The sequence below is a fragment of the Balaenoptera acutorostrata genome, chromosome 2, assembly GCF_949987535.1.
Source record: "Balaenoptera acutorostrata chromosome 2, mBalAcu1.1, whole genome shotgun sequence".
Taxonomy (NCBI): domain Eukaryota; kingdom Metazoa; phylum Chordata; class Mammalia; order Artiodactyla; family Balaenopteridae; genus Balaenoptera; species Balaenoptera acutorostrata.
The window spans coordinates 184,334,490-184,347,953 of NC_080065.1; the positions used below are offsets into that span (position 1 = coordinate 184,334,490).

The window sequence follows — 13,464 nt, forward strand, 5'->3', positions numbered from 1 at the left end:
ACACCTGGGGTCCCCAGAGGCTGGAAGAAGCAGGAAGGACTCTCCTGGGGGGCGGGGCGTCAGGAGGGAGCGCGGCCCTACCACACCTGGACCTGGGACATCTGGCCTCCAGAATGTGTGAGAACAGATTCCTATGGTTTCCAAGCCCCCCGCCCGCCCGCCCGCCGAGCTGTTTTAGCTGTCCAGGAGATGCACAGTGCGGATAAGCCCACACCCGCCCAGGTCATCCTTGGTGGGATGTACTCAGGCCACCTAGTGAGCGCCTACGCCAACACCAACACCGGGGGCACCACCTTCCCAACCCCTCTTTTCATCTGTAAGCACACAGCAGCTGAAAGATCCAGGGACAGCAGAGTATTGTCATAAAATGTCACATTTATTGCTACAGTGCTGTTATGTACAGGTCTCCAAATCGACTTTAAAGAGGATCGTTATTAAAAATCCCAAAGAATTCAGCCAGCTGTGTTGACACTTATATAAAATTATTCTACTTAAAAAAATTTTTGTTTTTTAAAAAATCAGTTATCCTGAGGCACTCAGAGCACAATTTTCCCCGTAATTGTGGTTCTTCCCCTCCCCCAAGGCTACTTTTTCCCGTGCTGGGTTAATCTCATTATATATATATAAAATATATAAAACTTAAATTATATATGTAATACACAGTTCAAAAGTTTGCGGGCCTCTGGGGGCCGCAGAGGCTCCTCGGCCCCTGCCCATATGGGTCTCTGGGTTAGGCCCTAGGCAGAGGGAAACTGAGGCAGGTTCCCCAAAGAGAGACAAGACCCACAGACCAGGGGAGTCACCAAGGAGAGTCCCCTGATCCGTCTCAGGGGCAGACCCCAGGGGATCCCAGGGACCTGGAGGTGGCCCCGGCCCCAAGCTGGGATGTCCCGCTCGTGCTGGCCTTGGGGTTCCCTCAAGCTTCCCGTGGGGCACCCGGCCCCCAGCCGTGGGGAGTTCCAGTCTTGAGGAGTCAGGCCGCCCTGGTGCTCGGGGAGGGAGGGTGGGGTTTTGGGGGAGACACCTGGGATACTGGTAGGGTGGGGTGCGCGCAGCCAGCCTGGGGGTACGTAAGGCCTCTATGCAGGGGGTAAAGGGAGGGCAGGTGAGACCCCAGCAGGCCTGACCCCACGCCCAGGTGACACGTAGGGTGACCAACCGCCCTGGACTTTGTTTATAAACCTGGGACAGCCCAGGCCAAGTGGGTTCCCCTGAACACACGGGAGAGAGGGCTACTTGGGGAGGCCTGGGAGCTGGCGCCCAGGGCCTGAGGGCGGCTCACCCTCCTGGTTTGCAACCGGATGTCAACCCTGTCACACAGCCTGGCGGCCTTTCTGGGCAGGGGGATCCTGTAACTTCCCCAGTCCACGTCAGGATGGCCACTTGGGGAGCAGGGGGTTTCTGTGCCAGAGTTCAGAGAATGAAGGGCGCGGTGTTTAGGGAGGCCCCCCAGCACCATGCTCAGCAACGCGGGCCCCGGGCCCAGGAATGCTGGTCCTCACAAAGTCCCATCTGAGAGAGGTCCCAGGGCTTGGAGGGATGTGGGGCTGGCAGGCCGCAGGCAGGGGCCTGGGGGACCAGAGCTGCTTGCGGGGAGGATCCTCGGCTGTGTGACAGGGGAGTGTCCCTGCCTCCTTGGAGGTGCCCCAGCAGGGTGTCCCCCTTCCTGAGGGAGGGGAGCGGATCGGGCAGGGGAGGCCCCCACCAGGCAACGGCCCACCCACTACTTCACAGGGAGCAAAACCACAAGAGCAAGCCCCCCATGCTAGAACCTGAACTGGACGGCACCTGCCACCCCTGGTCCCGTGGCTCCCCGGGCGGGGAAGGGGACCTCACCTCAAGTTTACAAGGGATCTTTTTTAAAGTTTTTTGGCCACCCCACGTGGCACGTGGGACCGACCAGGGATTGAACCCATGCCCCCTGCATTGGGAGCACGGAGTCAACCACTGGACCACCAGGGAAGTCCTGGGGTCTTTTTAATACAACTTTTAATAACCTTGTTGATCATGAAATGCAATGCTCATTTCTAGAAACAGCAGCAAAAATAGCAAGAGACATGAGACTTTTATACAAAAAAATTTGTTGCTTAGAAAACATACGCAAAAAAAGCTAAAAAAAAAAAAAAGACCAAAGGCATTCTAATTTTCTTCTACAGTATATAAAAAAAAAAAAAAAAAACTCTCATAACTAAGGTTCCTTTTATTTTCCTTAAAAAAAAAAAAAACAAAAAAACCTCTCAGGCGTAGGCACAAGTTGCTGGTTGGTGGCTGCCGACCAAGCTGGCTCCGCACAGCATTTCCCTCCTGTGAACGGTATGTTTGAGTCTTCACGTTTTATACTTAAGGCATTCATTTTCTTGTCTGACAACGTGTATATACCAAAACCAAAAACAATGCTCCTTGCCGCCCAGGCCTGGGCAGCAGGGCCGAGACTCAGTTTCAGGATCCATCAGGCCAGAGACCTGGCGGTGGTGTTGCCTCCGGAGCCCCCAAGGCGATGTTGGCTCAAGGCTGACCACGGGCTGCGTGGGGTGGGGACCAGGCGCCTGGCGTGACTGTCCCAGGTTAGACCAAGGTGGCGTCACTCGTCGGGGCGGCGTTCCCGTCACATGTGCCCGGCGGGGTTGTGGGCCTCGCCCAGGCCGGGGTGGGCGGCCGACAGCACCATCTGGGCGTCTCCGACCACGCCGGACACCTTCTCCTCTTCTCGGCGCTTCAAGCAGGCCGCTTTGGGGTTCAGGTTACGCTCTGGGGGGAGGGGGAGAGCACTGTGGGAGAGGGTCCCCAGGGGAGGAAGAACACGGGGGCCCCGCGCGGCTGCTCCATCTCTTGACCTGTCCCCGTCCCCGAGAAGGCCATGCGGGCCGGGGGTCTACAGAGCAGGATGAGCGTCGGGGGGCGCCAGCGGCTCAGGTCCCCGGTGGGCGGAGGGCGGGGCGGGGCCGGCCCGGGCGCCTACCTCGCACCTGCTGCTCCAGGCCCAGGATGACCTGCACGGCCTGCTGCAGGATGAGCAGCTTGGTCTGCGCCTTGTCCGACTTGAGGTGCAGCTGGCACATGCGCCCCAGCTCCCGGAAGGCCTCGTTAATGTCCCGCACGCGCACCCGCTCCCGCGCGTTATTGGCCATGCGCCTCTCCCGGTCCCTCAGGTCTTTCTCCTCCAGGGACAGCACCTCCTCCGTACTGCTGGGTCACAGCACCGGGGCCCCGTTAGTCCTGGGCAGGGGTCGTGGGGAGGGCACCCGCTGGCTGCGAGTGCGCATGCCGTATGCCTGGCAGGAGGCGGGGCCTTGACCCCCACCCGCGCGTCTGCGGGGAGCTGGGCGCAGCCCTTGCCCCCGCCCGCTCGCCGTACCCAGGACTGGCCAGGAAGCAGGGAGGCCCCATGCCCCCACCCCCCCAACCCCGAGATGACGACCTTCCCCGTTCAGAGCAGCTGCTTGCTGGGTGAAGGAGAGCTGGGCCTGGGGCTCCCACAGCTCGGGACACTGAATCTACAGGAGCAAACCAGCTCACAGCCTGGAGACCCCTCATGCCTGGGCGCCACAGGACTGCACCTGCCCCACGTTGGACCCTGGCTGCCTGAGAGCTGGGCCTGGAGTGGCCGCCCTGAGCCCTGCACGCAGGCCCCTGGGGCCTAGCACTTGTGCTGTAACCGCTGGGCGGCGGGCACGGTGTTGAGTCCCCCCAACGAGTCTGGAACGGGGGCTCAGAGAGCTGACCACGGGGTCCACACCCCAGCTCAGGCCCCCCAGGGGCGCAGCGTGGGGCTCTGCACGAGCAACCTCTCCATCTGCCTGTTTCCCTGGGAACCCGTCCTGCCCGCCCACCCTGCCCTCGGGCCTGAGCGACCCCTGCGGGCGGCGGCGGCGGCCGGAGCTCAGGACAAGCGTGCAGACCAAACTGACAGGCCTCGGGGCCCCTTTCTTCCCTCAAGTCCCGACGGGGGCCGTGGGGGATGAAAGGCCCGGGTCGCAGCCCTGCCGTTTCAGCGCTCGGGCGCAAGTGCGAGGTAAGGAGGGCAGCCGGTGGGAGTGAGGAGGTGGGCGGCCAGGGTGGGGGAGCACGGGGGGCAGAGAGCAGAGAGGCGGGCGGACGCGGCGTGACGCCCACGCCGCCGTGGAGACGCGGAAACCCCAGAGCTCAGGGGACAGTGGGCAGCAGGCCAGGGCCCTAGCTCCGGTCCAAGCGACAGCGCTGCAGGAGAGAATGGGTTAACGGGGCAGCGGGGGTAGGGTGGGGGGCGTTAAGGAATCAGCTGGAGGGAGTCACACAGCCTCCCTGACCCTCAGCCTTGGGGGTGAGGGGTGAACCCCACCTGCATGTGGGGACCGATGGGCTCAGGCGCCCCACGAAGTGTCTGCTCAGAGCGAGAGTGACAGTGACAGTCTCTGGGAGCCAAGGGACACGAGTCCCTGCCAGCCGGGCTTCGGGCTTCCTCAGAAGGAAGGGCTGGGCAGGTGGGGTCTTTGGGGTCTGAGAACACAGTTCTGTGCCAAAGTGCCCAAGGCTACAGGGCTAGGAGTCCAGAGTCTGTTCCTCTCACTTCAGAGGGAACAATGGGATGGGACTTCCCTGGCGGTCCAGTGATTAAGACTTCCCCCTCTTCTATTGCAGGGGGTGCGGGTTCAATACCTGGTTGGGGAACTAGGATCCCGCCTGCCAACGCAGCGCGGCCAAAAAAAACCACTAGAGGAGGCAATGGGGCCTGGCCAGGCAGAGGGCCTACGGTCAGGAGGGAGATGGTCACTGAGGAGGGAACGGTCACTGCAGAGGAGGATGGTCACGGGGGGTGGATAGTCACAGCAGGGAAAAGGGAAATGGGAAACAGTCACTGAAGGGGGGCTGATCACTATAGGAGGCGGAAAGTCAGCAGGGGGAGGTCACTGCAGGGGTGATGTCACTGCAAGGAAAAGGTCACAAGGGGAGGGAGGAAGGTCACAGCGGGGGATGTCACGCAGGGGAGGTGGGCTCCAGGAAGGGAGAAGGGGAGAGCGAGGGCAGCAGTGGGGGAGGGGAGCGGCGCCCCCACTGACCTCGCACCTGCTGCTCCAGGTTCAGGATGACCGACACGGCCTGGTGCAGGATGAGCAGTTTGGTCTGGGGCTTCTCACTGTTGAGGTGCAGCTGGCACATGCGCCCCAGCTCCTTAAAAGCCTCATTGATGTCTCGGACCCGCAGCCGCTCCCGCGCGTTATTGGCCACCCGGCGCTCCTTCTCCCGCTCAGCCTTCTGCTCTGGGGGGAGAAGGTCGTCCTCGTCCTCGTCCGGGCTACGGGGCCAGGGGCCAGAGGGAGACAGTGAGGCGGGGCCGGGCAAGGGCCTGCCGCGGCCTCGGGAGCCGGCGCCCCGAGCGTGTGCGCGGGCGCCCTGACGGGCCCCGTGCGCATGTGCGTGCGCCCTGGGTGGGGTGGGGGGGCGGGCGTGCGCGTGCGCAGCCGGCCTGTGGGGGGTTGGTGGGGGGCGGCACCTGGTCCGGGCGCGCGGGGCCTTGAGGTCCTTCTTCTCATCCTCGGCAGTGTCGGCCGCCACATTCTCTTCGTCCTCCTGCTCCTCCCGCTTGATGTCGCCGGGCCCCGGGGCGGCGCCGCGCCCGAGATCTGCAATGGGCCGGAGTCAGGGGCCTGCGTTCGCAACGGCAAGCCACCCAGAAGCCCACCAAGAGCGGGACACCGGCCTCACGCCACACGCGGGCACCCGTTCCAGGCCCCGCGGACCGAAAGGCCTTCAGAAGAAAGTGCACCGAAATGTCGTGGCCACTCAGGGGCGGAAAACTTTCCTAAAACGCTAAGGAGCTGTCCTCAAAAGAAACAGAAATCGATAAACTTGAATATATCAAAATTGAGAACTTCTCATCACCAAGAAAATAAGCAGCTGCGCCAATGGACAGAAGACGCTGTCACGTACAAGCCAACAAAGGGCAAGTCCCCACGATCCGCAAGAACTGCTACAAGTCAGTGCAGACGTGATGGAGAAGCCTGAGGGGAGCAGGGAGGGCCCCCGGGAGCCTGCAATCTGCATCATCGCTTCAGGAAATGCGGAAATGCTGCGGGTCTGAGTATCTTTTGTGGGGGTGACCGCTTTGGAAAGCACTTTTTCCGCCTTATCTGGAAAAGTCAGGCACGTGTGTGCCCAGCAACCCTCCAACCCAGAATCACAGCCGCCACCAGGAGACACGCTCCGAAGGTTCGGGAAAGCACCCACGCGTGGGCCCAGGGTGGGGCGGGACCTAGTGTCCCGTGAGGCCAGGGCTGGTCCTTGCATGGCAGCTGAGTGAGCAGTCGGGTGGGAAAGCCACCCAGTAGGACAACGACTCACAAAACCCCCAGGCCACATAAAGAGACCTGTGGCCGAGGGCACACAGCTGCTTGAAACCACCACGTGGCCTGGGCTCTCCCGCAGCTGAACTGCAGGACTGGGGCAGTGCTTAAGAGACCAGCTTGGGGGCTCCCTCAGCACTGCTGCCACCAGGCCAGGGTGTCCTGGGCCCTGTGGGGGCTGAGCGGCATCCCTGCCCCTGTAACAGCCGAAGATGTCCCCAGACGCCACCCAGGTGTGGAGTGACAAAATCTAGACACCCCGGAAGCACGAGTCAAGAGTCAGGCTGGTTCTGGGGCTGCAGGGTCCTCAGGCGGACATGAGGGTTGTGTGGTGGGTTCAGGGGGCCTTGTCAAATGCACGCAGCATGTGGCACGGCGTATTTTTCACCAGGTCGATGGGGGCAGGGTGGGTGGAGTCCTGGATCCTCTCCAGGCCTTGGTCTCACCAGCGACCCTGGGACAGGTCCCTGTGAGACCCAGGGCCCCAAACCCCAGTGGGCATGCACAAACCTGCCACCGTTACCCCCTTGTGTGGATAACCTCGTGCCAAGTGACTTCACCCCCTCTCGCTAATTTTTCTGCTTCCCTGGACAGTTAACACCCCAGAACTCCAACGCCACCCCACTTGCCCTGACGGGGCCCTCAACGCAGCATCCGACATAGTGCACCCTCCTTCAGGCCCCTCAGCACCCGCACCCCCTGATCTGCCCGGGACCCTGACCCCACCTGAGACCCTGCCCCACCTGGGACCTGCCCAGGCTCCCCACCATCAACTCCACCGTGTGCCAAGGACCCTGAGACCCCCACCTACAGACCGGAACCGTACCTCCTCCTCCACATATGCAAGTCCTTCAAAGCACCTGGAAATTGCCCACCACTGCCCCTCTTCGGCCCCTCGCAGGCCGGTCCACAGCATCCACCCACACCATTCCTCCTGGACCAGCAGTCCCCTCTGCCCTGTTTCCCACGTCCAACCCAAGCCCCACCCCCCAAGTCTGTCCTTCCAGCAGCAGCCACCAGAGGGCATCTATGAGCACCTGAGCAAGGCCCCGCCCCTCTTCTGCCCACAGCCCTCCAGGGCCCTCACCTCCCTGGGGTAAAAGCCCAAGTCCTCCCCAAGGCCCTGCACGACCTGCCCCATCCCCTCCCCCATCCCTTCGCGGCCCTGCCCTCCTCCTTCTCTCCCCCTCGCTCGCTTACTCTGCTCCAGATACACGGGCCTCCTCGCTGTTCCTCCAGCACACAAGGCACGGCTCTGCCCCAGGGCCTTTGCACAAGCGCACCCCCCCCCCACAACTTTCTCCTCAGCACTCATCCTGACACGCTCACTTCACCTTCCAGTTTCCACACAAGTCACCCCCTTTCTCTGCCCTATCTGTTTTGTTCCCTGGTGCCGAGAAAAGTACCAGACGCACAATGGACGCTAAACATATATGCCTTTTGGGACTCTCCCGATTGACCAGGTGAACAGAGAGGTACCAACCCACCCCAGAAGCAGCAGGGCCCCTCCCACCCCTGTGGGATCCTGCCACCAGGCCAGGTAGGGCTTTGGTGATGTGGCAGGGGGCATTGCCCCCCCCCCGCACCGGTGCCCAGTTAGTTCCCCTGGACCTCAGTTTCCTCAACTGGAGATGGGGGTGGACAGTCCTGAGCCCACAGGCCGCCGGGAAGGTTGGTGGGTGGCTCTCAGTCCCCATTTTCCAGAGGAGGAATGTGGCTCCAAGGAGGAGTGGCGCCCACTGGCGGGCCCACGGCACGGGCCACCCTGGGGTGCAGCCACCCCTGCGCAGGGGACGTCACGGGGACTTACCGCTGTAGGAGTCAGGCGGCCGGGAGAGGTCGGGGAGGGCCACGTGGTTGTGCACGAGGCCGCCGCTGCTGGAGAGGCCATCCTCCGAGTGGCTGCCGCCCACCTGTGGACGAGGGGGGTCATCAGTGCTGGCCTGGCCCCGGCCGCCCCCCCAGCCTGCCCTCGCCCAGCACTCACCAGGCCAGCGTGCCGCCCACCCAGTGGCATGACAGCGCCAGCAAAGCCCGAGGCCAGCGCCCCGTGGCCGGGCAGCATTCCGTGCACATCCCCCGCTGTGCCCACAGCGTGGCTGCGGAGGACGTGGATGGCCTCGTCCAGGTGGTCCTCCATCTTGCTCTGCTGTGGGGTGGAAAGGGGTGAGGTGCCTGGGCTGCCGGGACCCCATACAGCTGCCAACAGCCTAGCTGCCCGTCGCGGGCCACAGGCCACGGCAACAGCTTTGGCCACCCACCAGCTTTGGATCCTCTTCACAACAAATTAGCTGACAAGTTTAACCTGGTCAAGGGGCACCTGTCCTATCGCACGTTCTGCTGTTTCCACAACACCTGAGACCTCTTATAGGATGTGGCTTCGTGGCCGTGGCAGACATGCGAAGCCACCCCTCACCCCAAACGGGTGTCCCTGTGTGTTCACAAGCACCTCTGCTCCCTGCGCTCCCATGAGGGTGCACCCTCCCTGGCCCCCAGGACACTCACCAGGCCGTGGAGACCCCCATCGTAGCTGGGCGATAAGGCACCGGGGGCTCCTGCTCGAGGCCACTGCGACGTCCCTGGAAGGGGCAGATGCGCGAAAGTGGGTGGGGGGAGCGGTGTCTGTGCAGCCTGACCCAGGGAGGGAGGAAGGCTGGGCTGGGAATCTGCGGCTGTGATGCCCAGACTGGCCACAGGGGCTCCCACGCCCACAAGGCAGTCTAAGGGCCCCACGTCTGAATCTCAGCCCAGCTGGCCCGACAGCTCTGCCAGGCTGGGGTGTGAACCCAGTGGGCAGGTCACGTCTTTGAGCCTCAGTCTCTCCAAATGCAAAACCTACGGGGCAGGTGGCTCCTCCCAGTCCTGCCCCACTGGAGCCCCAGAGGCACCGTGCGGGCCTGTGCGCCCTCCGGAGACCTGTGGCCCTCACTTCTCCGCAGCCCCTGGCTGAGCCCCGGCTGCACCCTCTTAGGGACAGGGGACCCGGCCCCCTTAGCAAAGCCGAACATGAGGCACACAGTAGGTGCCTAACAGCTTTTGGGGTGAATAAACGCCAACATGCCCACGTCCTGGAGTCCAGGCGGGAGCCTCGGGCCGGCTGCTCTGCCTCTGTCCAGGTGGCATCCCAGGCCCCCGCTGGATCCCATCTGCCCCTCATGCTCACAATGCATAGCCTGCTGTGTCGCGCCTCCTGACCTTTGCCTCTGCTGTGACCTAGGAGCATTGGCTTGGAAGCCCCCCATCCTCTAGGGAGCTCTCCTCGACGGCCATGGGAACGTTGAGCTCTGAGGCATGTGGTCTGTCCAGCTCCCCGCCCACCCGGGGCTACAGTCAGCAGACCCAGTCCCCTCCCCCAGCACGCTGCACAGACCTGCCAGGCCCTGTGGGGAGCCCACGGGGGTGGAGGGGCTGGATGAGAAGTTATTGCTTGACTGGTCTGGGGAGTAGATCTGTGACGGGGACAGGGAGAGAGAAAGGGCCACCACGTGGCTGGTCAGGAGTCAGCCTCCTGGGTCACCGACCCAGCCACCCACCACATGCCGAGTCTCACCGAGGCCAGCGCCTTCCCAAGGGCGTCCCCAGAGCTGCCGGCCGTGGTTCCACGGGAGCCTGTGGGTGGAGAGAGGTGAGGCCCAGCCTCTGGGATGCAGCAGCCCCAGCACCTGGGCTGGGCTTACTCGCCCCGGCCGACGGGGAGCTCCCGTCTGCACGCAGCTGCCTGCACGGATGCCGCAGCCTGGCCCTGGGCAGCCCTGGTCTCAGTCGGGCGTCTCCTGACACCTCACCACGCGCCTCCACAGTGCTCTGGGGACAGGCAGGCTGTGGGGCTCGGGGTGAGCAGCCCCCTCGCTGCGCCTCTGTTTCCCCAAATGAACAGTGGGACCTACTCATCGAGGAGCCACTCTGAAACACCTGAGGAGGCCCGAGGAGCCCGAGCCAGGCGAGGGGGATGCGGTTAATGATGATACCCAGGGCTGGATCCTGAGCCCACCGGGAGTGTGGAGTGAGGGGGCCGTACCCAGGAGGCTGTCGGCCCCGCTGACGGGGGGCGTGTGGCTGGAGACGCTGCTGTAGGCGCCCGTGGGGGCCGAGGAGAAGGTGGACACAGCCGGGAGCCCGCCGTTCACCTCTGCTCCATGCAGCTGGTAGCCCTGTGTGGGGGGGACGGGGTAGGAAGGGTCAGACGGGGCACTGCCCACACACCTCCCCTGCCACGGCCACCCCGCGGGGCCTACCATGCGCTCGTGCTGGTGCAGGCCGCCAAACCCACCGCTGCCACTGCCGCCCACGGAGCTGCCGCCACCTGCCGGGAGGGGCAGGGGGGACGAGCCCCCGCCCAGCATGGGCCCGAAGCCCACCTGGCCTGGGGGGCTCCAGAGCTCGGCCGAGGGGTGCAGGCTGCCGTCTGCGGAGAGGGGAATGGTGAGGTGGGGGGGCAGAGGGAGCCCGGGCCCCGCCCCAGGCAACCCGGGCGAGCCCCCAAGCACCTGCCACGTAGAAGGAGGCGGGGTAGGCGCCGCTGGGGGTCTTGGTGGGCGGGTAGGCGGCGGTGTCCCTGCTGTAGTCGTCACCTGAGCTGGGTGGGTACACCTGTGCTGGGCCAGCGGGCATGGTCAGGCAGGAGGGGCCGGGCAGGGTGGGGACTGGCCAGCCCCCGCCCCGCAGCTCCCCCTCCTGGGTCTCCCCCTCCACCTGGAGGGCTGTCCACCCCACCGCCCACTTCCCTGTGCTTCTCCAAACCTTCCCTCTAAAACCGCACCTCGGCCCCGCATCTGAGGCTCTGCTCGTGTTATCACCTCTCTGCTGTTCCTTCTTCACCCCCACCCTCCTGCCCTCCCCACAGTCCCAGCCTTGCGCCTGAGGCCTCTGTAGACTGGACCCCCAGCCCAGACTGCCTTTTCCCTCCTTAATCCAGTAAACTCCTATTGATCCAGCAGAGCCCAGCTGTGCTGCCCCCAGCACTGGAACCTGCCTTAACCCCAGCCCTGATCACACAAGACCTGGGGGCCTCCGAGGCAGGGCCCCAGGTGAATATTCTGCTCCAGCTGCCCCAGAGCAGTGAGACAGCAAAGGCTTTCAAGGATCAGCGCCAACCCTGATCGGCTGGGCACTGCAGGAAAGTGCTGGGGTCAAATGGCCACGTCTGCCCCAACACTGGAGCAGAAAGCGGGGTGCAAGTGCCAAGAGATGGTAGGACAAAGTGGGCTCAGGGGCCTCTCAGCTCTGATGTTCCAAGATGTTCCATCACGAGCTGAGCCTTAAGACAGCCTCTGGGCCTGCGGCCTGGTACGGGCCGGGTCAGCCTCCGGGGCTCAGCAGAGAAGGCAAGCAGAGAGGGTGGTGGCCAAGCCGGGGAGTCCAGCAAATTGCCTTTTCTCCCAACGTGATTAAGTCTCGGGAGCACGGTGCTGGGAGCCGCTGACGGCTCGGCACCATCTGCTGGGCCTGGCAGCCCGCCAGCCACCAGACATCGGGGCGAGGACAGAGGGCAGCTCCAAGCAGGGCGGACGGGGCGGGAAACCCTCTAACTGGCCGCCAGGACGCCCGCCTGCTCCTGCTTCCAGGACCCCGGTTCACGCCCTTTCTGAGGCGCCTCGGCCAGAGGAAACCACCTTCTCTTAAAGCAGGAGGGACCCAGGCTAGACCCAAGGAAGGACTTTCCGACTACCTCAGGGTTGGGGCCTCGGGGAAGAAGTCCAGCTGAGCCCATGGGGCTTTCGTCAGACCCCATGCAGGGCCGGCCCACCCTCGGGAGGGGGTCACGAGAGGCGCTCGGCCTGTGGAGCCCGTTTGTCCCACAACTCACCGAGGATGGGAGACCCGGCGGCACCTTCCGGACTTTCTTGGGCTGCGTGTCTGTTGGGACAAAAGGAGTGAGCACCCCCGGCCAGGCTCCCGCCCTCACCACAGGGAGGGGTGCAGGGGGCCCTTCCCGCTTGGACACTCCTGTCACTAGGGGATGGGAGACAGCCCCACCCTGCAGCTCGGAGAAGAGACCCCCAAGCTTCCCTACTAAGAGAATGACTTAAACCAGCCTCGGGCCCATGTGGCAAACTCAGGGGGGGCGGGTGTGTGCTGGGAGCCGGGTCGCAGGGTTCATGGACACGGGAGCCGGTGCCTGCTCCTTGAGCCCCAGCTCCTGGCAGCCGCCCGGTCGCCGAGTCCCGGACCTGCAAGCTCCCCCCTCGCCGAAACTGCTAAGCCCCAACCCTGGCTTGGGCGCCTCCATGGTTGCCAGGTGCCGCCGGCCTTCCGGCTCCAGTGCAGCCCAGATGGGAAGCCGGGGTCCCGGTCCCCCTCGCTGTGGGCCCACGTTGGCACCTGTGTACTTCTGGGTGGGTGACTTTAGCGTCACTGAATCAAAGCAACCTCGCTAAACGAGGCGTCCTTCGACAGAACCGCACAGTGCGTAGGGTTTGTATGGCCGGGGAAGCGACCGAGGGCTGTGGGACCCTCGCTATGCCAACTCAGCGCTGCCCGACCTCACAGGACGCGACCGCTAGGACCCACAGGGGCCGCCGTCCCAGCCGCCCCGCCACCGCCCCACTCACCCAGGCCGCCATCCGCCGCTCTCCGCCGAGAGTGACCAGAGTAGGAGTAATAGTGGGGCCCGCCTTTGACGCCCGAGGGGGACAGCGGCCCCGGGCTGCTGAGGGCCAGCTCGCTGGGCAGGAAGCCGGCCTGAGGGAGGGGGAGGGTTAGCAGCCGGTCCCCTGCCCAGCCCCCAGGCCATTCCGGTTTAAAACAACAAAGGCAAGAGTGAAGGTCCAGGCCAATGGCAGGGTCCTGGGGTGACAGTGACCTGGGGCATAGGTCCCTCCCTGCTGACACTGGTGGCGTTTCTCTGATCTAGGACACTACCCACTGCCATTTTCATGAAGGAAAAAGACGGGAAGAGAAACACCGTCAAGCCTGAAGATGTGTCGCTGTCTGGGTGCTAAACGGGCACAACTATGCTTCAGGTGTCAAGGGAATCTGTTTGTTTTACTTTGTACATAAGCCTCCCCCCCCCCCCTTTTTTTTTTAAGGTAAACGGTTTAATCTCGCAGACATTAGACTCTCTTCCCAGGAGAACAACGGTGACTGGGGTTCGAGGCGCAGTGCTGCAGCCTCGGCTTTCCTGTCTGTGAAATGGGCATGTCAG

At 63.6% G+C, this 13,464-nt stretch overlaps 1 protein-coding gene across 11 annotated transcripts in view; it reads right to left on the reverse strand.

Moving 5' to 3' along the window:
- Positions 1-355: 355 nt before the first annotated feature.
- TCF3 (transcription factor 3) overlaps positions 356-13,464 on the reverse strand; it is a 35,964-nt gene continuing 22,855 nt past the window's right edge. Inside the window, exons 7-19 of one of the 11 annotated variants that reach the window (XM_057539920.1) lie at positions 12,872-13,001; positions 12,127-12,176; positions 10,808-10,910; positions 10,556-10,725; positions 10,339-10,471; positions 9,871-9,929; positions 9,691-9,769; positions 8,826-8,899; positions 8,308-8,466; positions 8,131-8,233; positions 5,471-5,600; positions 5,037-5,272; positions 356-2,748 (exon numbers count right to left, since the gene is read on the reverse strand). In XM_057539920.1, coding sequence (XP_057395903.1) covers positions 2,606-2,748; positions 5,037-5,272; positions 5,471-5,600; positions 8,131-8,233; positions 8,308-8,466; positions 8,826-8,899; positions 9,691-9,769; positions 9,871-9,929; positions 10,339-10,471; positions 10,556-10,725; positions 10,808-10,910; positions 12,127-12,176; positions 12,872-13,001 — 1,569 coding nt within the window. In that variant the 3' untranslated portion in view covers positions 356-2,605. Of the gene's footprint in view, positions 2,749-2,959; positions 3,187-5,036; positions 5,273-5,470; positions 5,601-8,130; positions 8,234-8,307; positions 8,470-8,825; positions 8,900-9,690; positions 9,770-9,870; positions 9,930-10,338; positions 10,472-10,555; positions 10,726-10,807; positions 10,911-12,126; positions 12,177-12,871; positions 13,002-13,464 lie in introns of those variants that run through there. The other 10 variants (XM_057539922.1, XM_057539921.1, XM_057539918.1 and 7 more) reach the window with 10 other exon arrangements.